The following is a 25,481-nucleotide window of genomic DNA, read 5'->3' on the forward strand; positions in this document are numbered from 1 at the left end:
CCGGGCCTGGAATGCCCTCCCTTTGCCCATCCGCCAAGCTAGCTCTCTTCCTCCCTTCAAGGCCCTACTGAGAGCTCACCTCCTCCAGGAGGCCTTCCCAGACTGAGCCCCTTCCTTCCTCTCCCCCTCTCCATCCCCCCACCTTACCTCCTTCCCTTTCCCACAGGACCTGTATATATGTATATATGTTTGTACATATTTATTACTCTATTTATTTATTTTACTTGTACATATCTATTCTATTTATTTTATTTTGTTAGTATGTTTGGTTTTGTTCTCTGTCTCCCCCTTTTAGCCTGTGAGCCCACTGTTGGGTAGGGACTGTCTCTATATGTTGCCAATTTGTACTTCCCAAGCGCTCAGTACAGTGCTCTGCACATAGTAAGCGCTCAATAAATAAGAAATGATGATGATGATGATGATAAGACTGTAAGCATCTGGAGAGCAGGGACTGTGCTTTGGGACTACTGATCTCTCCCAAGCACCCTGCACAGAGTGAGAGCTCTCTATATAGTACTGATTGATTGATTGATTGAGATGCTGTGTGTGGTCCCAGGGGGTTGACCAGTGCCTGTTGACCCGAGGCAGATGTTTTCCCAAGCTGATGATGGATTTTATGCCCCTATCTGCAAAGCACCGCCAAGGGAGGGGGCCGCTCTAATTCCACACGACACCGCCAACCAACCGAGCCTAAAATAAGCCCCCAGAGTCCACAGGCCCGGCCAGAAGGGAGCAAACAACTTTCTCGACAAAACTATGAAAGCGGTACACGAAGCCACGCTTGTCCTGCCAATCCTGGCGCTATGGATTCGGTCTCTGGCCTTCGAGGCTTGCTGTAAAGTTTTCTGGTATTTACCACGCTGCTTCAAAGCTCGCTTGGACTGGCTCCTCGCCACACCCAATGAAGGGGAGCTAGGGTAACTGCGGAAATGTCTGTCGGGAAGAGGGTTCGGCATCACCTCAGAAAGGGGCTTTGTGAGGTCTGTTTCTACTCTGAGTCAACAGCGCACAGATTCTATTTTTAATGGTGCGGTGCGTTTAATCAAGGTGTGGCGATGCTTCAGCTGAAGGAGCCACGAGAGCTAATCCCGGCCCACGTCGGGATCCGGGTGAGGAGCTACCCGTTCTGGTCTCCCACGAACCCCTCCAAATGGACCTCTGGAGGAACTCAATAAGGTCAGGTTCTTGGAGTCTGTTTTATGCCATTTTCTGGAGCACTGCACTTGTGGGTTACCGGGATCATCATCATCAATTGTATTTATTGAGCGCTTACTGTGTGCACAGCACTGTACTAAGAGCTTGGGAAGTACAAATTGGCAACATATAGAGACAGTCCCTACCCAACAGCGGGCTCACAGTCTAAAAGGAATGTACTTCATTATCGCTCCGACACCGGGGAGGGGAATGATGAGTACAAGTTGTTGCCAACTTGTACTTCCCAAGCGCTTAGTACAAGCGCTCTGCACACAGTAAGCGCTCAATAAATACGACTGACTGAATGAATGAATGATAAGAACAGGCGCGAGTGGCCCTAGATGAACGTGATGGCCAGCTCGCTCGTTTGTTTAGGCCTTTCTGTTGGGCTAAATGAACAGGGAATGCTTTGGCTTTTCTCCCCAAGAGTGTGAAGAAATTTCTACAGGCTGAGCGGAGGGTGGGGAGAATACAGGTGATGTGTCACGTTCCCATGAACCCCCAAGACACCGTGAGGCGGGGGCCACCACCTGAGAGGCAGCAGGGTGGCTCACAGGTCAGCGGAAAGTCGCCTCCGCACTTCCAGCACAGGGCGGGAAGCTGGAAGTCGGCCACCCAGGAAATCACCTGGCTCTCAACTCCATGATGTGGCTTCCCTGGTTCCCAGAGGCCCAGACAGGCCTACGCATGCACGCACACGCGTGTGGGGCTGGAGTTGGAAGATGGGGACATGCTTTGGCCCAGTTTCACGTACATTTCCACCGACTCAGACGGAGACACATTAAAAACCGAGGGGCCGCTGCCCCGCTCGGCCCACCGAGTCTCCAGGGGATCCACTGAAAACCGACGCGGGTGGGTTTGCCACCCTAGCCCCGCCCGCTTACTTGTACGTGGGCATTTGCTTGGTAATGTTCCACAAGTCCTCCTCGGTGAGCTGCCAGTTTCTGATGGAGCCTTTCACGAAGCCCGACACCATGACGAAGCACAGCACCAGGACGTTGACACACGTGAAGACTTTGTTCACCATGGCCGATTCCTTCACCCCGAAGGTGAGCAGACCTGAAAAGAATCACAGCCGCGCAAGGCGCACGAGTCATTTCGGCTCTCGCCCCAAAGACGGGGCCGTCCTCTGCGCAACGCTCTGCTGAGCCCGGAGGGCCTCGGGCCGCTGTAACATGAAACTGGCCTGCGGCCGCTACTCTCTAGGGGTGATGACCAACTTCCCCAGAGTCCTTTGATTGCACGGTGGGAGCCTGGAGGGGATGGGGAGCTCCTGGAGACGCTGCCACGGGAACTGTCTCCCTGTGGGGGTCCGCTTGGGCAAGACGCCCCGCAGGCTGGGTTCCCCGGTGACTGGAAGACGTCTCCTTTCTAACGGGCTACCCCTCGCTCTCGCTGCCGGAGCGCACCGTGAACACCCCGATTCCCTCTCTTCTTTATAAAAAGAAAACCAATACCCTCCTGTTCACGAGCCGATCCACCACTTGAGCTTGCTTGAAACTTGAAAGGAAAAAGGCCGATGGAAGGAGAAGCGCGTGTCGGGGGGTGAAATGATTTTTAAGCCACGGTGGGCGAGGACTCAGACCTGTTTGGGGAGGAGACACTGATGACCAGGTCTAGAGGAGGTGGTAACTATGTGGTCCTCTAAAAAGAAGATGGGGGGAGAGGGGGGAGGAGGAGGAGGACATGGCCCTTCAGTCTAACAGCAGGCAAGCCCCCTCTCCCCCCAGCAACCTTTCCCCTTGCTGGGGTCAGAGGCAAAAAATGAGGGACAATTTGAATCCTGGCAACACAGAGGCCCTTACCTGGTCAATGTTGTACTGACCCAAGCTGCTTCTGGGAGTAAACCTTAGTAGGTAATCAACCAACCAATCACCCCCTCAGTGGTGTTTAAGAAGTGCTTACTGGGAACTCAGCGCTTGGCCTAAGAGCCTGGGAGAGCCCAAAAGAGCTAGTAGGCACAATCCCTACTCTCACCCTTGCTGGGGACACAAAGGCTATAGTGAATTACACATAGGAGATAATAAGAGTGTACTGATCTGGACATCAAAATGTGACAGCAGGGTGGGTGTAGCCGAGTGTTTAGGTGCTGCGGTGACATTAGGGAAATAGGTGGGGAGTTGGGAGGTTAATCGGGGAAAGCTTCCTGGAGGAGATGGGCTTTCCAAAGGGCTTTGGAGATGCGGAGAGCGGTGGCCAGATGTGAAGGAGAAGAGAATTCTGGAGGGGGGGAGGGAGGGGTGACGAGATACCGTGAAGTAGGTTGGCTTGAGAGGAATGAAGTGTGTGAGCTGGGGGGTCGTGGGAGGGGAGTGAGGACTCACGGACTGATTTTCCCCCCCGCAAGCCCCTCCGGCTTCCAGGTACTGACTGGCTAAAAGGACCCTCAGCCCCTCAAGCCGTCCCTTCTCAATAGGTGTAAAACAAACCGGGCCATGGGGTGGGGCCGAAACAGAGCGGGACGTCCCCTGGGCTTGAGAGAGGCCAGATGGGGCAAGCTTTGCATGGGTTGCTGCCCACCCCTCCGCCGTGGATGGACCGGTGGACCGGTGGGAAGCGGGCTCTTACCTGTCAAGACGAGGATGATGAGTACGGAGAAGATGTCCGGGTACTCGGCCAGGATCCCGGGAGCGTTCAGGGACATGTGCATCCGGGAGAAGTTGCTGATCTGTTTGTTGATGAGCTCGTCGAAAGTGGCGCTCCAGGCCCGGGCCACGCTCGAGGTGCCTGGTGTGAGACAGACAGATGCACAAACACACATTCACAACCGCAGGAGCGTTGGCAGAGAACGGCCGGGGACTACTGCTTGGAACCCAGAGAGTCTGAGCCACAGGCCGCAGGCACAAAAACAATTCCCTGCATCCTGGGCAGGACTGACCCTAAACACCGGAACCATCGTAATAATAATAATAATGATAATAACGATGGCGTTTATTAAGCGCTTACTATGTGCAAAGCACTGTTCTAAGCGCTGGGGAGGTTTCAAGGTGATCAGGTTGTCCCACGGGGGGCTCACGGTCTTCATCCCCCATTTTACAGATGAGGGAACTGAGACCCAGAGAAGTGAAGTGACTTGTCCAAAGTCACACAGCTGACAAATGGCATCATACCGTTGACCCTGGACTGCGCAGGCTCCCCGGGGTGCCAGGGAGGGATGAGTTGGACAATGGAGCTGCCGGGCCCGGGCCCTTCCGGACCGTGCTCAGAGACGGGATGGGATGGTCCCGGTCCAGGGGCCTTGGGGACGGCCCCAGCTCTAGACTGTGAGCCTGCTGTTGGGTAGGGACCGTCTCTATAGGTTGCCAACTTGTACTTCCCAAGCACTTAGTACAGTGCTCTGCACACAGTAAGCACTCCATAAATACGACTGAATGAATGAATCAATCAGGGATTCATTCAGTGGGATTCAGGCTGTGGTTTGGAGGGGAAGAAGGGAAGGGAAAGGAAGGGAGGGAAGGGGAGGGCAGGGAGCGAGAGTAGCCACTCACCGATGATGTAGGAGAGGATTAAATTCCAGCCGGTGATGAAGGCCCAGAGCTCGCCCACGGTGACGTAGCTGTAGAGGTAGGCGGAGCCCGTCTTGGGGACCCTGGCCCCGAACTCCCCGTAGCACAGGCCGGCCAGCACCGAGGCCAGCGCGGCGATCAGGAAGGACAGGACGATGGCCGGGCCGGCGTCTTCTCGGGCCACGGCGCCGGCCAGCACGTAGACCCCGGCGCCCAGTGTGCTGCCCACGCCCAGCGCCACCAGATCGAACGTGTTGAGGCAGCGGGACAGCTTGCTCTCGTCCTGGCTGCCGTCCACCACTTTCCGCCGCAGGAGCTGCTGCCCCAAGCTGAATAAGGCCTGGCAGTCCATAATGTGGTCCCACCTGAGGAAGACACCGACGAGGCCCGCGTCAGCCGCCCGGTCCTGCCCACCCCGCGCACGGACCCGTTCTCGGGGACTAACGGCCCCGGGCACGGCCAACGGAACGAGCCGACGAGGCACGGTGGCCGGGGCGGGGCCTTTTCCGACATTTCACCCCTTCAGAATACGGATAAACACGTCCGTCAACACACTGGTCAACACATCGGGGGCTCATTTAAGGAATCCGTGTGACTGGATCCCAGAAAATTTTAAAACACACTGCACCGCACGTTCTAATAATTACAGTCTCTCTCAAGCGTTTACAATGCGCTGAGGGGATGAGGTTGGACGCAGTCCCCTTCCCACCTGGGGCTCGGCGCTTTTCTCAGTCCCGTTTTACAGGTGGGAAATCCAAGGCCCAAAGCCTCAAAACTGTGCCTCAGTTCTCTCATCTGTCAAAGGGGGATTAAGACTATAATGTGGAACAGGGACTGTTTCCAACCTGATTAGCTTGTATCTACCCCAGCGCATAGTACAGCGCTTGGCACATAATAAGCACTTAAATGCCACAAGCATTCAGTGTTGAACAATTATTAGAAATAGTGACGATAGATCCATCGATAGTATTTACTGAGCGCTTACCGCGTGCTACAAGAGGGTCAGCGGAAGCAGCGTGGCTTAGTGGCAACAGCAGGGGCTTGCGAGTCAGAGGACGTGGGTTCTAATCCTGCCTCTGCCACCTGCCTTCAGTGTGACCTTGGGCAAGCCACTTAACTTCTCTGTGCCTCAGTTACCTCATCTGTAAAATGAGGAGTAAGACTGTGAGAGCCCCATGTGGGACAACCTGATTAGCTTGTATCTACCCCAGCGCTTAGAAGGGGGCTTGGCACACAGTAAGCACTTTACAAATACCATAATTACTATTATTATCATCGAGTTAGTGGGTGGGATCTCTGCCCTCGAGGATTGAAGCAAGGAGTCGGATGGAAAACAATTAGAGGAGGGAGGGCAGGGGGAGAATGGAAGGGTGGTCAGGGGGAATGGGGCAAGCGAGTGCAGTGAATGCACCCATGCAAAGGACCCCAGAGCCAACACAGTTCCCGGGGCGGGGCAGGGCAGGGAATGGGTTGGCTGGACCCCTCTTCCCAGACCTTGGCTTTATCAGATGATTTACCCAGTGACTACTGCCTCCCGGCTTGGCAGTGTGAAAACATCACCCACGGCAACCCAGGAGCAGGCCGCGCCGGCTTGAGCCACTGCCAAAGTCTCCTGAAAAGCCACAGGAACAGGCGAGTTTCCCGGCTGCCGTTTTTCCCAGAGCTCCGGCCCACATTCTCCGCGCCACGGCTCCAGGATGGAGCGCCCTGGTCCTCCCCGGCTCCGAGGGCGTGAGCTTCAGCCGAGGAACGCCTCCACCTCCGCACAGATCCCATGCTTGTCACGAGGTTTTGGTTTGAGCCTGAGGAGGCACGCAACTTTGAAAAAGCAAAGCCTTTTCCATTTGGGAGGAGAAGTAGGGGTGGGGGCACCTCAGAAACAAATCACGCTCCCTTGTTACTGAGATTTTTCGTGCCAGAAACCACTATCCCCTCCTAGGTGCAGGCAGAAGTAGGGATAGAATACCTCAAGGGGTTACTGAAATAAAGCACTATTCTTTTAAAAAAACAACCAAGGTGTACTTACTATAGAGTATCTAATACATAGGAAGTAGTATGGCCAAATGGGAAGAGCATGGGACTGATAGGCAGGAGACCCACCTTCCTACCCCAGCACTTTGAACATACTAAGGGCTTAATCAATGGAGTAATTACTCATCCATCCGTGAGCAACTATTAAACTATTCTATTTATTTTATTTTGTTACTATGTTTTGTTTTGTTGTCTGTCTCCCCCTTCTAGACTGTGAGCCCGCTGTTGGGTAGGGACCATCTCTATATGTTGCCAACTTGTACTTCCCAAGCGCTTAGTACAGTGCTCTGCACACAGTAAGCGCTCAATAAATATGATTGAATGAATGAATGAATGAGCACGGAAGTGTCACCCAATCACTCCAGCTTTCATTCATTCATTCAATCGTATTTACTACTGAGTGCTTATTATGTACACAGGATTGTACTAAGCGTTTGGTAGAGTACAATAAAACAGTAAACAGACACATTCCCTGCCCACAATGGGCGTACGGTCTAGTGGGGGGGGGGGGGGGGTGGAAATAGACGGTAATATAAATAAATAATCATTCATGAGAGCAGCTAACAAATGGCAAACTGCTGATTAGGAAACCCTCGACAGAGAACTAAGGAGAATATGGAGAAACAAAGATTCCACAGAGTGGATTGCAGTTTCAGAATAGGTGAGAGCTGTTCAATTGTAAGCAGACTTTCGGGGAGACCGACCCAACTGAACCCGATTTCTATCCCCCAGTTTTGTTTCCTAAATGGATGGCATTCCTCTAAGGCTCCTCACTAAGTGGCAGTCAATGTCCCGCGACTCCAACAAAACACATTTTCGCCCGAAGAGCACATCTTGGTCTACAAAACTGTAGCCGTCTACTGCATATTTCTGTCGGAGAGCAGCACACTCCAGTGGGACTGGGGCGATTATCACTGGGCCCCATATCATACGGGCTAAATTCACGTTCCAGAGCTGGGAACATTCCCTATTCGCTTATCTCTCTGAGCCACAGATGCCATATTTTCTGGCAGTGGTCCGAATTTCAGAACCATATTTCCCCTCATCATCAACACTATCAATGATATTGAGTGCTTACTTTGTGCAGAGTCCAATACAGCAGAGTTGGCAGACACGCTCCCTGCCCACCACGAGCTTACAACCTAGTCGAGCTGTTTCCCAGGACAGGAACCCATCGGGAGCAGCTTCTTAGGGCTGATTTCAAACAACATGATCTGGAGAAAGTATATCCATAGAGTCGCCGTGAACCGGAAATGAATTGATGGCACTTGATAACAATAATAATAATAATAATAATAAACCACTACAGTCACGCTTACATGGCCTCAGGGTTGAACAGAGCACCGCATCACATGAGTTGACAGAAATTATCTGGACAACTGAGGCTTAAAAATCCCTGCCCACCTGTCTCCAGACCACATGTGAGATAACATTGTTAATGACAGTTTGGGGGTGCGGGGATGGGAAGTGAGGGAAAGGGCAGGCTCCTGGGTTTAGTTTGGGCAACCGGCAGAGCTGGGCACCATCGGGAAGTGGGGAGAGGCAGTGCGGCCTAGTGAAGGACTCATTCAGCAAACCTGGGAGTCTCATTCTGACTCTGCCACATGTCTGCTGTGGGTCCTCGGGCAAGATGCTTGTCCCCTCTGTGCCTCGGTTTCTTCACCTGGAAAATTGGAATGTAATCCTTCCCACTTAGACTAAGCCCCATATGGGACAAGCATTCTGTCCAACCTAAATAGCGTGTAGTACGCCAGTGCTTAGAATGGAGCTTGACACATATAGTAAGTGCTGAACAAAAATAATAATAATAGTTACTATAATAAAGTGCTCACAATCCCTTTTATCCCTTACAACCCAGGGCCTTGGGCACCAGGAACCAAGAGGGTGTGGTGCCGGACCTGGGAAAAATATCACAGTTATTAATACTCTCCCAGTTCCCCTATTTGTGATTTATTTAATATCCATCTCCCCCACTAGTCCGTAAGCTCCTTGAGGGCAGGGATCATGTCTACCAACTCCACTGAATTTACTGTTCTGTCCCAATGCTTAGTATAGTGCTCTGCACCCAGAAAGTGCTCACTGACCCAACCATCCTCATTAGCCACTTCTGGATTGACTCCAATCCCCCCAAGCACTCCAGTATATCCACATACTAGTCATCGATTGTGGTCCTGAACATTTCCTTGCGGTGTGCAGGGAATGTGCCACTTTATTCTGTACTTCCCAAACGCCGAGGACTCACTCTAGACTGTAAGCTCCTCATGGGCTGGGAATGTGGCTACTGACTCTGTTGCGTTGTACAAGTACTCAGTACAGTGCTCTGCACATGGTAAGCTCTTATTAAATACCACTGATTACAGTGCACCACACTAACTGGGTGCTCAATAACGAATGCTAGTACTACTCGAGAGTCTTAAGTCTGTTGATTTTAGAGGAATGATGAAGGCTGCTTCTCCAGGTTTGCCCCGAATGGCGGGCAAGGTGTGACAAGAGAATGGCCACAGCGGAGAACGGAGCCCTATCCGTGGCCACTTTCATGGCCACAGCCACCGCTGCGACACGGTTGACTGTGGGAGCCCCTGACCACCAGTCTCTGACGCGGACGACGCGTGGGGAAATGTGCACAGGCTTCTCCGTAAGGGAATTAACACCTGGGCAGATTTCCATAGAGACGGCTCTTGTGTGAAGATTAGATTAAATCCGGCAGAGTCACGTCTAAACTTTCACACACGCCACCGTTAGGATTTTAAGTCTTGCCAGGAAACGACAATAGTAGGCCCAGGAAGTAGTTAGCGCTAGAAAACCTGTTATTCTAACAATGCAAGGGCGCTCTGTCAGAGGATTAATACCACTTGACTTGGAGTCACATTTTACTGGCCTGGAACGTGCCAGTAAACCACACTTGAAATCCCCATCTGATTCCATCGTTAATCCTGGATGTACTCTTTAGGATTAATGCGACTGCAAGACACACCGAGAAATTCATTAGCACGGGTCCGCTTTAATCCCAAAGGGTTGACTTGATTTATCTGACCTCATCAGGTTTGCAGATTGGTTAAGATGGGTATATGAGAAGCTGCCACGTCTGCGTAACCGGGGAAGTCAATGTGTCTCTAAGCAAGTCCTCTTACGCGTTGGTACGAGCGTGGCTGTCGGGCTTAACCCGCAGCCGTTGATGGCTACTGCCGTAACCTCCACCTCGCCCATTACACGGCTGAGGAAAGAATTAGCACTGGCCCTCAAAACAGCCTTGTTACCGGATGATCTGTAAGCTGGAAAGTCAAAAGAACTCATACTGCCTAGAGAGAAATGGTAAGAGGTGGATCCCAATCTGTGTATCTGTGTTAGAGAAGCAGCGTGGAAAGAGCCCGGGCTTTGGAGTCAGAGGTCACGGGTTCAAATCCCCGCTCCGCCAATTGTCAGCTGTGTGACTTTAGGCAAGTCACTTAACTTCTCTGTGCCTCAGTTACCTCATCTGTAAAAATGGGGATTAAGACTGTGAGCCCCCCCGTGGGAGAACCTGATCACCTTGTAACCTCCCCAGTGCTTAGAACAGTGCTTTGCGCATAGTAAGCGCTTAATAAACGCCATCATCATCATCATTATTATTATTAGCGCAGTCGAGGGAGGGCTCTTCGCACCGACTGAGCTGGAAGCTGGCAGCCCGGACCGCCCCCTCGGCACCGCCCACTCGCTGACACTCCGGACGGCTTCCGAAAAGGCTTCCGATTCAACCGGGGAGGAATTCCCGGATCTTCCGGGACCCGGGTTGCAAGCTCCCGGTGGTGCTTCGGAGGGCTGGGAAAACCCTCCGTGTTGGCGGCTGGGAAGAACAGCTTCCAATCCCCTCCCACACCAGGCCAGCGTGGCCCAACGTAGGTAACCCCAGGTCACTACCTAGCTCAGTCCGTTGGGACCCTGATACGGGGTGACCTGTGATCCTGGGTTTCCGAGAACTACTTGGACCCTTCTTCCGTTGCCCCAGCCTCCTAACCAAACACCTCAACCGGTCCCTGGGAAAATCTCAATCGGAAACCCCACACGCTCCAACGCGATACACTTGCTAAACAACCGCCCATCTTCAAACAACTACAAGAATAATAATCACAGTATTTGGTAATCCCCTACTCCAGCGCGATACACTTGCTAAACAACCGCCCATCTTCAACCAACCACAACAATAATAATCATGGTATTTGGTAATCATCGTCAATCGTATTTATTGAGCGTTTACTGTGTGCAAAGCACTGTACTAAGCGCTTGGGAAGTACAAGTTGGCAACATATAGAGACAGTCCCTACCCAAAAGTGGGCACTGGGGAAGATACAAGCTAATCAAGCTGGACACAGTCCCTGTCCCACATGGGGCTCACCGTCCCCATTTCCCAGATGAGAGAACCGTGGCTGAGAGAAGTGAAGTGTTGCCAATTTGTACTTCCCAAGCACTCAGTACAGTGCTCTGCACATAGTAAGCGCTCAATAAATATGATTGATTGATTGATTGACTTTCCAAGGCCACCCAACAGACATACAGCAGAGCCGGGATTAGAACCCACATCCTCTGATTCCCAGGCCCTTAGACCTATGTGCCGGGGAACCGTCGGCTTCTGGGGGTCAAATCTCCCCATTCTCACCCCCTTTGGCCTCCCTCACCGTTAGCTCAGGGCTGCACAGGAGCACAACTGCCAGCCCAGGCACAAAGCCACCCTGAAAGTCAGCGGGACCCCAACTAACCCGACTGCGACCCAAGGCAGACGCCCACTGTGCCATCCAACCTCCTGACCCGTCCGCTCGGCGGGGGCGGAGGGAGGATTTCCCGGCAGAGGCTCCCTGCCTCTCCTTGGGCCTTCGGGGCTACCGACCGGACCCGCAGCTCCACAAATGAAAGACTTTTTGCTTACCTGCCCGGCTGGCGGGCCCCTTCCCCAATTTCCTATGTTCTACGCCAGGGCGTGGAAGAGCCCGTCGGAACCCGAGGGCCCCTTTCTTTCCTCACAGCGTAGGTCTGGGGGTCGACGGAGAGCCCGCCTTTGTTTCGTCGAGCTGTGTATACATTGAACGGGAATGTTTGTTTTCTATGTCCGATTTCCCACCTTTAAAAACAACGGAGGATTAAAGAGGAATTCTACAGAACGGCCTTCTGGTTGTCGCCAGTCAACCTTACCAGGAGCCCGCTCGGTTTCCTGCCTTTTTATCTTAAATTTCTGGCCCAGCTGTCTTTCGCCAGTCTTTGGTGGTGTTTACAATTTAAGCTTTGCTTTGTTCTGGGTGCGAAGCGACCTTCCGTGTGCCTCTGGTGGCTTCTGCCACGTCTATGCTGGTAGAGGGTCCCAGAGGCAGTCGGCTCTGCCTCTACCATTCTCCAGGTAGCTGGGGCATTTACTGAACGTCTACCAGGTGCCAACCACAGTCCCTGTCCCGCGTGGATGGGGTTACCATTTACAGAGGAGAGCAGATGCCTTACCCCTGTCTTACAGATGAGGAGAATGAGGCTAGTGGACTTCATTTTTATGGTATTTGTTAGGCGCTTACTATGTGCCATGCACTAAGAGAGAACAAGCTCATCAGGTTGGACACATTCTGCGTCCCACGTGGGGCTCACAGTCTTAATGCCCATTTTACCGATGAGGGAACTGAGGCACAGAGAAGCCGAGTGACCTGCCCAATGACACGCAGCAGACAAGTGGCGGAGCTGGGATTAGAATCCAGGTCCTTCTGACTCCCACTAGGCTACATAAATAATTCGGCTCTTAAATAGGACTTTCGCAGCCACAGCTAGGAAGACTGATTTTAGCTTAAAAGCAACTTGTGATTTCAGCTACCGCCAGGCTTATTTCGTCGATGCTCTAAGTCATCTCTGTCCCGCTCGACTGATCTGATTTCCTCGCTCATCGGACTATGGTGTCCTCTGTTCAGTTTTGAATACTAGGCTGTAAACTCCTGGAAGGCGGGGATCGAGCCCACAAATTCTACTGTATCGTCCTCTCCTGAGTGGCATAGTGCTCTACCCAGAGTAAGCACTCAATAAAGACTACTGATTACAGAATTCTTCCAACTGACCGCTGCCAATATTATTTCTCTCTCGCTCCTTCCCCTCCAAAGGTCCTCCTCTCTCTTGCTTCTCCCCAGTCCCAACAGTTACAGAATCACAGAGCTCAACGGGCTTTGGAGGGGTCATCGGATCCACCTTGCGATCCATCAGGACCCCCAACCAACTCGTCCCAGGTGGATATAAATTTACGTGGATCTGAGGCAAGGACTTTTTATGGGAACAATGGGAAATCCAAAGGCAAGAACCCAGATTGTGAGACCTTAAATGATGATCCTTTACGGTGCTATCTAGTCGCCATCCTTAGGGGGATCGCCGACCATAATTCAGAGACGGGTCAGTCAAAACTTGGCTCCCGTCTATACTGAAAGTGCTCACGGCTGCATTTCCTTGGGCACGGTGTGTAGGTGAGCCGGAGATTCTCGTGGCTGCTCAAGGACGCAGCCCCACATCAATCTGGTTGGCACCTCTTACCTCGGCTTCCCCAACCACTCATCATCGTCATCATCAATCGTATTTATTGAGCGCTTACTATCTGCAGAGCACTGCACTAAGCGCTTGGGAAGTACAAATTGGCAACATCTAGAGACAGTCCCTACCCAACAGTGGGCTCACAGTCTAAAAGGGGGAGACAGAGAACAAAACCAAACATACTAACAAAATAAAATAAATACAATAGATATGTACAAATAAATAAATAGAGTAATAAATATGTACAAACATATATACATATATACAGTTTACCACCCTACTGGCAGAGGCGGAGGGGCCATTTTGATGAAACCGCCTACCTCTTGCACTCAGTGATAAGAAAACTCTTGGGGTGGGGAGGGCAGGGGGACGATTACTGAAAAAAGAAGTCCTGTCTATCCCTGGGTTCTTACTTTCTTTGTTATTCAATGATCTGCGACCCATAAAGCAATCCCAATCCTTCACTTTCCAGAGTACAGAATTCTAGGGAAGTTCCACCGGATGGATTTTTTGTTGTATCCATGCTGTGGGGCGGGAGGGCCGACACCTCCTGGCTGGGCCGCCGTCGCCCTGGCGTTCTCGGAATTGGCTGGTCCCATTAGAAAGGAAGAGCCCTGTGGGCAGGGAACAGGTTGCTTCTGTTTTGTATTTGGCCCAGCTCCTTCTCCAACGGCACTCGACGAGTGCTCTTACTCATGGCTCTGAATCAGTCGTCCTTCCTGAGAGGATCAAAAACATGGTCCCACACCATCTTCCTTGGGCTGAGACTGAAAATCCAGCGGAAAACCTTGAAACATCGGCGATACTTTCCCGTGCGGACGGCTGCCCCTCCCGCCATCTGCCCGGGCGTCTCGGCGTCCCGCTGTCCCCGTTACCCCTGCCTGTCCGTCCTCTGCCTCTCAGCCGGGCCCCTCGCCCCTTTACCAGAGAAGCAGCGTGGCTCAGTGGAAAGAGCACGGGCTTTGGAGTCAGATGTCATGGGTTCAAATTCCGACGATGCCACATGTCTTGGGCAAGTCACTTAACTTCTCTAGGCCTCAGTTCCCTCATCTGTAAAATGGGGATTAAGACTGTGAGCCCCACGTGGGACAACCTGATCACCCTGTATCCTCCCCAGCGCTTAGAACAGTGCTTTGCACATAGTAAGCGCTTAACAAATGCCAATTATTATTATTCACACCTCTCTGCTCACGGTGGGCTCGCCACATCCGCCGGGGCCCATCTGAGGCCCGGATTTGTCTGGTTCCCACCCCGGGGACTCCTCTCAGGGGGAAAAGTCCAACTTCTCCCCCCGAGGAAGCTTGCAGACAGGCCCCCAGACGGAAAACGTCCCCCGCGGCAGGAATAAAAGCTGACATGGATAGATTTCCGGGCCGGCTGACATCTATCTGGCCTGTGTGTCTGATCCCTCGCCAACCCTTTGTGTCCCCGCGCTCGCTGGGAGGAACGCAGTAGTGACGGGCCCCACATCCCCCGACCCAGCAGGGGCCGGACAGTGACTGTATATATGTTTGTACATATTTATTACTCTATTTATTTATTTATTTTATTTGTACATATCTATTCCATTTATTTTATTTTGTTAGTATGTTTGGTTTTGTTCTCTGTCTCCCCCTTTTAGACTGTGAGCCCACTGTTGGGTAGGGACTGTCTCTATATGTTGCCAATTTGTGCTTCCCAAGCGCTTAGTACAGTGCTCTGCACATAGTAAGTGCTCAATAAATACGATTGATTGATTGATTGATTGATTGATTGATTGACTGCTAGGGCATCCGACAGGACACGGATGGCGAGAGGGAGGCCAACAGGTGGGACCCGGGGGACAGACAACCTGGGGTGAGGGATCAGTTCCCCATCGAGAAGAAATCCTGCGGGCTGAAGGCCATCCATCGATTGTCGATGAGAATGAGGGCCTGCTGGTCTCCCCAATGGTAGTGGGCCTGGGGGTGGTGCTGACTGTTAATTCATCTTCCAGTGATTAGGTTCATTCATTCAATTACTCAGTATAGGTTTTGATGTGCGCATTTTGGGCAGGACCACTGAAAAAGTAACCTCTCCCAGGCTTCCTGGGGTGGGGGGTATCCTTTTGAAGGCCCAAATTATCTCACCTCAGGCCAGATCCCTCCCCCTGCCCCCCCAAAAGGACACTGCTCCCACCTTTCCACCCCAGCTTGGCTGCTGCCTAACAATAGGAAACGGCTTATTCCCTTTTTCCGGGAGTGGAACTGTCGCCTTTGTATCTCACCAGACCAGAAAATTTGCTCCCCAAACTCTGGCTCCTTCTTCAGCTGTCTCCCCTGGTTTCACACATTTCTCAATGAACACGCCAGGGATGGCTCTGTGATGGGTTTTTTTTAAGGTATTTGTTAAAGCGCTTGCTGTGTAATAATAATTGTGGTATTTGTTAAGCGCTTACTATGAATCGGGCTCTTTACTAAGCGTTGAGGGTAGAAATACGCTAATCAGGTCGGACACATCCATGTCCCACTTGGGGCTCTCAGTATTAGGCCCCGTTTTTGTAGGGTATTTGTTAAGCACTTGCTACGTGCCAGGCACTGTGCTAAGCACTGGGGTAGACGCAAGCTAATCGGGTTGAACACAGTTCATGTCCCACATGAGGCTCACGTCTTAATCCCCATTTCAGGTAAGGTAGCCGAGGCACGGAGAAGTGAAGTGACTTACCCGAGATCACACAAACTGACAAGTGGTGGAGCTGGGATCTCGAGACTGTAAGCTTATCACGGGCAGGGAATGTGTCTGCTAATTCTCTTGTATTGTACTCTCCTTAGCGCTCAGTACAGTGCTCTGCATATAGGAAGTTCATTCATTCAATCGTATTTACTCTGTATAGGAAGTGTTCAAAAAAATACCGCTGACTGGCGCCCGTCTATTTGTTTTGTTGTCTGTCTCCCCTTTTTCATTCATTAATTCATTCAATCAATCGTATTTATTGAGCGCTTACTGTGTGCAGAGCACTGTACTAAGCTCTTGGGAAGTACAAGGTGGCAACACATAGAGATGGTCCCTACCCAACAGTGGGCTCACAGTCTAGAAGGGGGAGACAGACAACAAAACATAGTAACAAACTAAAATAAATACAATATATACAATATACACAATATATACAATAAATACAAGTAAAATAGAGTAATAAATACCTGCAAACATATATCCATATATATCCCCCTTCGAGACTGTAAACCCACTGTTGGGCAGGGACTGCATCTGTTGCCGAACTGTACTTTCCAAGTGCTTAGTATCATCATCATCAATCGTATTTATTGAGCGCTTACTATGTGCAGAGCGCTGTACTAAGCGCTTGGGAAGTACAAATTGGCAACATCTAGAGACAGTCCCTACCCAACAGTGGGCTCACAGTCTAAAAGGGGGAGACAGAGAACAAAACCAAACATACTAACAAAATAAAATAAATAGGATAGATATGTACAAGTAAAATAGAGTAATAAATATGTACAACCATAGTACAGCGCCCTGCACACAGTAAGCGCTCAATAAATAGGACTGAATGAATGAACTGATTAGAACCCAAGTCCTTCTGACTCTCGGCCTGTGCTCTATCCACTAGCCAAGCTGTTCTCTCTACCGCTGGCTTCCAGCCTGCCCTCTGGCCCCTTCTTCCCCAGGCAGAGCTAGCAATCAAGCGGGGCTATCTACTGAGCGTTTGCCGTGTGCGGGGCACTGGGCTAAGCGCTCGGGAGAGGCCCAGAGGGTCAGCAGAAAAGGAGCCCGGCCCGGGCTTGCCTCCACCGGACAGATTACCTCTATCCACTTGGCCTGAGCGCTGACAGTCTACCTGTTTCGCTTCACCAACAAGCTCCCCAACCCCATCGCTTTTCTCAAAGAAAGCTTCTCATCATCAATCGTATTTATTGAGCGCTTACTGTCTCTTCCTGAGGAGAGATTCGGCCCCCCAGGGTCTAGGCTGACCCCTTCTTCCTCACTGTCACAGGATGTTCGTCAGATCCCTCCCTTCCCCGGCTCAAAAAAAACAAAACCAACCAACAGGTGTTTGTTTGCCTACTGCCGTCCTTCATTGTCTAGATCGAAATCCTAGGAATTACTTTATTCCGCCGCTTGCCTTTCGTGTGACCCTGGACAAATCACCGCACCGGGCCTCAGTTTCCTCACCTTTAAAATGGGGATTCAAGACCCATTCCCCCTCCGTAGACTGCAGGAGCCAGGTGGTATGGAGGCCATGACCAACCTATCTTGTGCCTACTCGGTGGTGGGGGTCAGGACACTTGTACTTCCCAAGCGCTTAGTACAGTGCTCTGCACACAGTAAGCGTTCAATAAATACGATTGATTGATTGATTGATTGATTGACAGAGACTGTGAGCCCACGGTTGGGTAGGGATCGTCTCTCTATGTTGCCAACTTGTACTTCCCAAGCACTTAGTACAGTGCTCTGCACACAGTAAGCGCTCAATAAATACGATTGAACGAATGCCTGGCAAACGAAAGTGCATAACAAATATTCATTCATTCGTATTTATTGAGCACTTACTGTGTGCACAGCACTGTACTAAGCGCTTGGGAAGTACAAGTTGGCAACATAGAGAGACGGTCCCTACCCAACAGCGGGCTCACAGTCTAGAACGGGGAGACAGACAACAAAACGAAACATATTAACAAATTAAAATAAATAGAATAAATATGTACAAGATAGAGTAATAAATATGTACAAACATATATACATTTTCATTCATTCATTCACCCAATCATATTTATTGAGCTCTTACTGTGTGCAGAGCACTGTACTAAGCACTTGCGAAGTACAAGTTGGCAACATACAGAGACAGTCCCTACCCAACAGCGGGCTCACAGTCTAGAAGGGGGAGACAGACAACAAAACAAAACATTTTAACAAATTAAAATAAATAGAATAAATATGTACAAGTAAAATAGAGTACTAAATATGTACAAACATATATACATTTTCATTCATTCATCCAATCGTATTTATTGAGCGCTTACTGTGTGCAGAGCACTGTACTAAGCGCTTAATACCACGACGATACAAATACCATGGCAATAATGAAAATGACCTTAATTCCACTTAATACTCAGGGAAAAAAACAGGACGTGAAATTCTTCAAAAAATTAAAAATGCAATATTGTCGGTCACTCCAATTGGCTTCTCAGACCGTTCTCTGACGTGCTGCGGAGCTCTGGGTAAGAATTTAGGATTTCATCATCAAATATTGATTATGGACAATAATCATTGTCTCTCCCCCTCGTCCCCCTCTCCATCCCCCCCATCTTACCTCCTTCCCTTCCCCACAGCACCTGTATATATGTAGATATGTTTGTACATATTTATTACTCTATTTATTTATTTATTTATTTATTTTACTTGTACATATCTATTCTATTTATTTTATTTTGTTAGTATGTTTGGTTTTGTTCTCTGTCTCCCCCTTTTAGACTGTGAGCCCACTGTTGGGTAGGGACTGTCTCTATATGTTGCCAATTTGTACTTCCCAAGCGCTTAGTACAGTGCTCTGCACATAGTAAGCACTCAATAAATGCGATTGATGATGATGATGATGATGATGGACAACTTAGCCTCCCCTCCAAGGGCGGAGACGGGTTTTGGAGCCTGAATGTACCATTGGAGCAAGGGCTCTGGTAAATGAGGAAAGCCGGGAAGCAGGGAGGGAGAAGTAGCTGCCACAAAGGTTTGCCAGTCTGGGGGAGCTTAAAACAGGACAGCTGGGGAGCAGGGAACTGTACTGAGCACTCCCTCACCCCTTACCTGACTCTATCCCTGTTTGTTGCTACTTAGTAATCGCTTATCATGTGCCAAACATTGAGGTAGAGCAAGAGAATCAGATTGGACACAGTCATCATCATCATCATCATCAATCGTATTTATTGAGCGCTTACTGTGTGCAGAACACTGTACTAAGCGCTTGGGAAGTACAAATTGGCAACATATAGAGATAGTCCCTGCCCAACAGTGGGCTCAGTCTAAAAGGGGGAGACAGAGAACAAAACCAAACATACTAACAAAATAAAATGAATAGAATAGATATGTACAAGTAAAATAGAGTAATAAATATGTACAAACATATATATATATATATATATATACATACACATATATACATAAGACAGTCCCTGTCTTATAGGGGGCTCAGTTTGAGACAGAGAGGGAGAGCTGCTCCTTTACAAATGAGGAAACCGATGCCCAGAGAGGTTCAGAGATTGGTCCAAAATCACCCAGCAGACCAGGGGCTGAGTGGGATTAGAACCCAGAACTCCTGACTTCCAGCCCTGGGCTCCGTCCACAAAGCAGTATGGCAATACGGCTCCAACTTGTACTTCCCCAGCGCTTGGTACAGTGCTCTGCACACAGTAAGCGCTCAATAAATACGACTGAATGAATGAATGTTGATTGGGCGGCGATTCTGGTAGTGTGCCAACCACCGTGCTGAGGTAATATCGAAGAGGTTTGGGTTGCCTTTAGCATTTGTTAAGCGCTTGGGCGGGTCACTTCACTTCTCTATGCCTCAGTTCCCTTATCTGTCAAATGGGGGTGAAGACTGGGAGCCCCATGTGGGGCCCGGACTGTGTCCAACCTGATTATCTTGTATTTACACCGGGGCTTAGTACAGTGCTTGGCCCATGGGAAGGGTTTAACAAGTACCACTAACAACAAACCGTAGGAGGGCAGAGGCTGCCAGAGCCCCCCAGATGGCGGCTGTCGATCAGAAGGTGTCCTGGGCCAGTGAAACACTCCCTGGCACTGCCAAACTAGCCGCTGTCCGTGGGACCGAAATATGTTTGTACATATTTACTACTCTATTTATTTATTTTACTTGTGCATATCTATTCTATTTATTTTATTAGTATGTTTGGTTTTGTTCTCTGTCTCCCCCTTTTAGACTGTGGGCCCACTGCTGGGTAGGGACTGTCTCTATATGTCACCAACTTGTACTTCCCAAGCGCTTAGTACGGTGCTCTGCACACAGTAAGCGCTCAATAAATACGACTGATGATGATGATTGCCTCCCTCGGTCCCACTTCCCCCAGCCGTAAATCGGGGGCTCGTCAGCCGTGCCAGGGCCGACGCGAGCTCGACGACGAGTGCTGATCGAACCCGGGGCGGCTGTGTGGGCCCTTTTCCGGGGCCTGAATGTTTGCCCCGGGAAAACATGAGTCCACAGTGGAGCAATACAGCCTAGGCATTGCTACCATAGGCAAACTCCGAGTTTCTCCATCTCCACTTCTAAATCCAGAGCGGATTTCACAGCTCGGTTCGCCGTCTGGGTTTGCCGGGTACGGCTCGGGCTTCAGAGCAGCCAGGGGAACAGCCCCGCTCCCCGCTTCGTCTGCATCCAGTGGATCTCGGCGTGCTGGCCTGTGGGTCTTCCTGGCTCGGTATACCAGGGGGCTCTAAAATCCCAATCTTTTTTTTTTAATGGCATTTATTAAGCGCTTACTATGTGCAACCCCCCCAGCTCACCCCCAAACCTTCACACACAGAAAAGTAGAGAAGCGGCGCGGCTCGGTGGAAAGAGCCCGGGCTTTACAGTGCTCTGCACACAGTAAGCGCTCAATAAATACGATTGATTGATTTGGAGTCAGAGGTCACTGGTTCAAACCCCAGCTCCGCCAACTGTCAGCTGGGTGACTTTGGGCAAGTCACTTCACTTCGTTGGGCCTCAGTTCCCTCATTTGTAAAATGGAGATGATGACTGTGAGCCCCCCCTGGGACAACCTGATCACCTCGTACCCTCCCCAGCGCTTAGAACGGTGCTTTGCACATAGTAAGCGCTTAATAAATGCCATTATTATTATTATAAGTAGGTTTTTCACGCAGTGATTCAGAGATGGTAATTCATTAGGCCCATCTACGCTGTGCTAAACCCTGGGGTAGACACAGGACTAGCTGGGACACAGTCCCTGTCTAATGGTCTAAAAGGAAGGGAGAGCAGTATCTTTACCCCTTTGACAGATGGGGAAACTGAGGGCCAGAAAGGTCACTGACTTGCCCCAGGTCGCCTAGCTGGCCGGGGACAGAGCTGGGACTAGAACCCAGGTCTTCGGACTCCCAGACTCACCTTCTGTCCTCCCGGTAAGGTAGCTATTTATTGGCCACTAACTTCCGAAGCAGTGGAGGGAGTCTGACAGACACCATCCTTGCTCTGTCAATAACAGAACTAAGGTCCAATATTCTCAGTGAGAAACTCAAGTTAAAACTCACTTTTACCAGTCATATGACCAAAGAAATAGTGCAGAATAGTAATAATAATAATAATGGTATCTGTTAAGCACTTACTATGCGCAAAGCACTGTTCTAAGCGCTGGGGTAGATACTAGGTGGTCAGGTTGTCCCAAGTGGGGCTCACAGTCTTAATCCCCATTTTACAGATGGGTAACTGAGGCCCAGAAGTGAAGTGACTTGCCCAAACTCACCCGGCTGACAAGTGGTGGAGCCGGGATTAGAACCCGTGACCTCTGACTCCCAAGCCCGGGCTCTTTCCACTGCACCTTTTAAATTTCGGGATTAAAGAATAAAATGATTTGAATTTGGAGCAAAATCAAAATATACTGACAGAGGTGGAATTAGATCTCCGGTTTCCTGCTTCCGGGATCCAAGGTCTCTTCTGTCAGGTCGGGAAGCAGCGTGGCTCAGTGGAAAGAGCCCGGGCTTTGGAGTCGGGGTCATGGGTTCGAATCCTGGCTCCGCCAATTGTCAGCTGTGTGACTTTGGCTAAGTCACTTCACTTCTCTGGGCCTCAGTTACCTTATCTGCAAAATGGGGATTAAAACTGTGAGCCCCCCCGCCCCCACCCCGTGGGACACCTGATCACCTTGTAACCTCCCCAGCACTTAGAACAGTGCTTTGCACATAGTAAGCGCTTAATAAATGCTATTATTATTATTATTATGCTGCCTCAATATCTGTCCCGTAGCTAGTTCCATGTCTACCAACTGCATCCTACTCTCCCAAGTGCTTAGTACTGTGCCCTGCACATAGTAAGTGCTTAATAAATGCCACCATTATTATTATTCTTATTATTATGCTGCCTCAATATCTGTCCCGTAGCTAGTTCCATGTCTACCAACTGCATCCTACTCTCCCAAGCACTTAGTACTGTGCTCTGCACACAGTAAACACTGCGACTGATTGCCTTTTCAATCTCATAAAGAAAACATAATAAACATAACTCAAAGGACGTGGGAGGGGGGCTGCCGAAATTCTCACCTTGACTTATCGGCCAGCCTTGCGTGGTACGATGATACTGATGGTTATAAAACGATGCTCCGGGGGGGTGGGGTGGGATTTCTAAAGCATGCTCTGATGACAATGCTGTGACATTGAAGGATTCTGAATGAAAAGCCCCAGTCAATTAAGTATTCTGGAATTCTGATTCTAATCTTTTATAAGCAGGAGTGAGTGACAATGGATAACTTTAAGATTGTGGCAAGTGGGCTTCCACCACCCCCATCCATGTATGTGGTCATGAAAGATGGCAGCCCCCTAAGGATAAAGCCATTCATTGCCCGTGTTTCCCAGAAACAGTCCTATGAGTCATATTTGCCTCCCCTCAGAGCTGCCAAACCAAATCCTTCCTGCCTCTCTTTACCCCTGTTCACACCTTAGCCCTTGACCAGAACTTTCTCGCCCATCCCTCCTTAAAAGCCTTCGAACAGTCCCCCTCCTCCAGGAAGTATTCCCCAACTGGCACCTTCGCTTTTCCGGTCACACCACCCCCTGCAATCCAGGCGCCTCTCTGATTATTCATATTAATTTATTTATCCACCTGGGCTTACTTTGATCAATGCTCGCTCTTCATTACCATCTTATTAAATTCCCTCGGGGCACCGTCCCCATTAGACAGTAAGGTCTCTGGGGCGAGAGACGCCATCGCATTGGCCGGCCAACTGCCCCGCGTGACTAGCGCTCAGCACGCCAAGGCCGTGGGATCCTTGAACGTGAGGGCAGCTGTGTGTCAAAACCTAGTTCAACCAAAGAAAATGAAGTTGGGCACACTGCATTCCAGAGGTGCTCCATAAATACCACTGCTACCACAGCAAACGTGTCTACTCAATCCAAGTGTTACACTCAAATTTCAACTTACTAAGAAACACAGTTGCTTTCCAAGTTTTATCGTTGTTGAGAATCAGAGGGCTGCCCACTCGGCCCAAATATTCATTTCTCAGATTTCTCCTTCCCCAGACCTCTCTTTTTTTATTTAATCTTAAGAAAAGGGTTCTATTCCTATTTCAACAGAAAGAGCCGGAGCGGGTTTAGGGAAGTAATTGGAGATTGATAGGCCTGAGTACTCCAGACCTTTCAGAGTGGGAAATCTGCACAACCGCCTATTTTTCCAAGTTCCTGAGGGGTCACCTCAGGACAGAATTAACGCACTCTGGGCCAACGTGAGCTAACGAAGACGGGCGTGCCACGCAAACCCAAATAGATTTCTTGGACACAATTTCCCATTTATCAGATTATGGGAAAATGACCGCTGGCGTACCTATATTACAGAAAGGCGACTGTCGACAGAAATGCCAGGAACTGTGAAACGTAAATCGGACGGCTCTGCCCGCTGACTTCTGCAGACGAGGGCCACCCCACTGACAGGAACTACGGGTCGGAAAGCAGTCATTAATGGTATTTACTGAGCGCCTGCTGAAGACGCTGCACTGTACTAAGCGCTTGGGAGAGCCAAAAGGCGTTTGAGACATGTTCCTGGCCACGGGGAGCTCAATCTGCCGGCAGGCCCACCGTCTCCCCCTAATCGCCCTGTACATAGGAAGCGCTAAATATCACTAACTGATTAAGAACAGAAAACAAATGGGAACACCGAAATCTTATGGCCACTGGCAGCCAGCAGAATTAAGAGGGCAAAGAACGAAAAGATGGACAGAAGAAATTTCCTGAAGGACGATGGTGCCTCTCCACTTCCGAAATTGGAAAAAGCCAGTTTATAGAAGAGAGCCGGGATCAATCAGGGGAGTGTGTCATCATCATCATCATCAATCGCATTTATTGAGCGCTTACTATGTGCAGAGCACTGTACTAAGCGCTTGGGAAGTGCAAATTGGCAACATATAGAGACAGTCCCTACCCAACAGTGGGCTCACAGTCTAAAAGGGGGAGAAAGAGAACAAAACCAAACATACTAACAAAATAAAATAAATAGAATAGATATGTACAAGTAAAATAAATAAATAAATAGAGTAATAAATATGTACAAACATATATACATATATACAGGTGCTGTGGGGAAGGGAAGGAGGTAAGATGTCCTGACCACAATCCAGCTCGGGGGGCGGGGGGAGACTCTATTTGAATCCCACCCACTCTTCTGGGTTGTCAGCAACGCTCCTTAACCTCTCTGGGCCTCAGTTTCCCCGTCTGGACATCAGGTGAGAACCAGGCCAACCAGAGCCCTGACCGTCTCCAAGGGGGAGACAGATGCTTCCATCATCCCGGCCACCAAAACTCCCTGCCAAATTACAATGGATCAGGTGACGCGGGTCACGTACTCTGCACAATTTAAAAACACCGCCATCTCAGCCCAAGGCATTTTCAGACATTTTCAAGCCCGCCAGGCGCACGCACGAAGGAAACAGAATGAAATGAGAGCGAGGGCAATCCGAGGGCGCGGCACAAGCCCGGACCTCGGTGACCACCTCACCCGACACGGCCGTCCCGATCAGTTCGGCGGTCCCGGTCGGTTCGGGAGGCCGCCGGCTCCCAGCGCTCGCCGCGTACCTCTTTCGAGGTGGACGCGGCGAGGCCCTGCTTATAAGCTCCAACCCCCTTTGATCCAGGAGCGCATTGTTGGCAAGGAACAAGAAGTTTTCTTTTCAGTTTCCCTTCTTTTCAGGAAAGGAAACGTTGGGACTTCAAAAGGCCCCTTTGAAGAGCCCCACCTCAAGGGTCCTGCCCCGGGAGGGGGTCCCGGCGGGTGTGGGGCGGGCAAGCGGGTGCCCCCCTCTCCCGGAGGGTTGAGGGAGGAAGGACTGGCAGGCAAGCATCCTTACATTCGGGAAGACGGAGCTGAGCACGAGGGGGGGAAAAATCCAACAGGATGAGACTGGCTGCTTTGAATCCGAGGATCTCCGGGCCTCCTCCCCCGATACCTACGGGGCAAACGTGGGCGCCACCCTTCACAGCAGATGGGGCTGAAAATCATGTCGACGGGGATCAGGCTGCTTTCCTGAGGGCAGCTGAAGGGGCTGGGCC

General features: G+C 50.4%; 1 protein-coding gene across 3 annotated transcripts in view; it reads right to left on the bottom strand.

Moving 5' to 3' along the window:
- SLC7A1 (solute carrier family 7 member 1) overlaps window positions 1–25,481 on the bottom strand; it is a 44,957-nt gene that overhangs the window by 11,257 nt on the left and 8,219 nt on the right. Inside the window, exons 1-4 of one of the 3 annotated variants that reach the window (XM_038762075.1) lie at window positions 24,931–24,987; window positions 4,683–5,065; window positions 3,763–3,921; window positions 2,079–2,253 (exon numbers count right to left, since the gene is read on the bottom strand). In XM_038762075.1, the coding sequence (XP_038618003.1) occupies window positions 2,079–2,253; window positions 3,763–3,921; window positions 4,683–5,052 (704 nt within the window). In that variant the 5' untranslated portion in view covers window positions 5,053–5,065; window positions 24,931–24,987. Of the gene's footprint in view, window positions 1–2,078; window positions 2,254–3,762; window positions 3,922–4,682; window positions 5,066–5,685; window positions 5,699–24,930; window positions 24,988–25,481 lie in introns of those variants that run through there. The other 2 variants (XM_038762074.1, XR_005455225.1) reach the window with 2 other exon arrangements.

The sequence above is a fragment of the Tachyglossus aculeatus genome, chromosome 20 (assembly GCF_015852505.1).
Source record: "Tachyglossus aculeatus isolate mTacAcu1 chromosome 20, mTacAcu1.pri, whole genome shotgun sequence".
NCBI classification, from domain to species: Eukaryota; Metazoa; Chordata; class Mammalia; order Monotremata; family Tachyglossidae; genus Tachyglossus; species Tachyglossus aculeatus.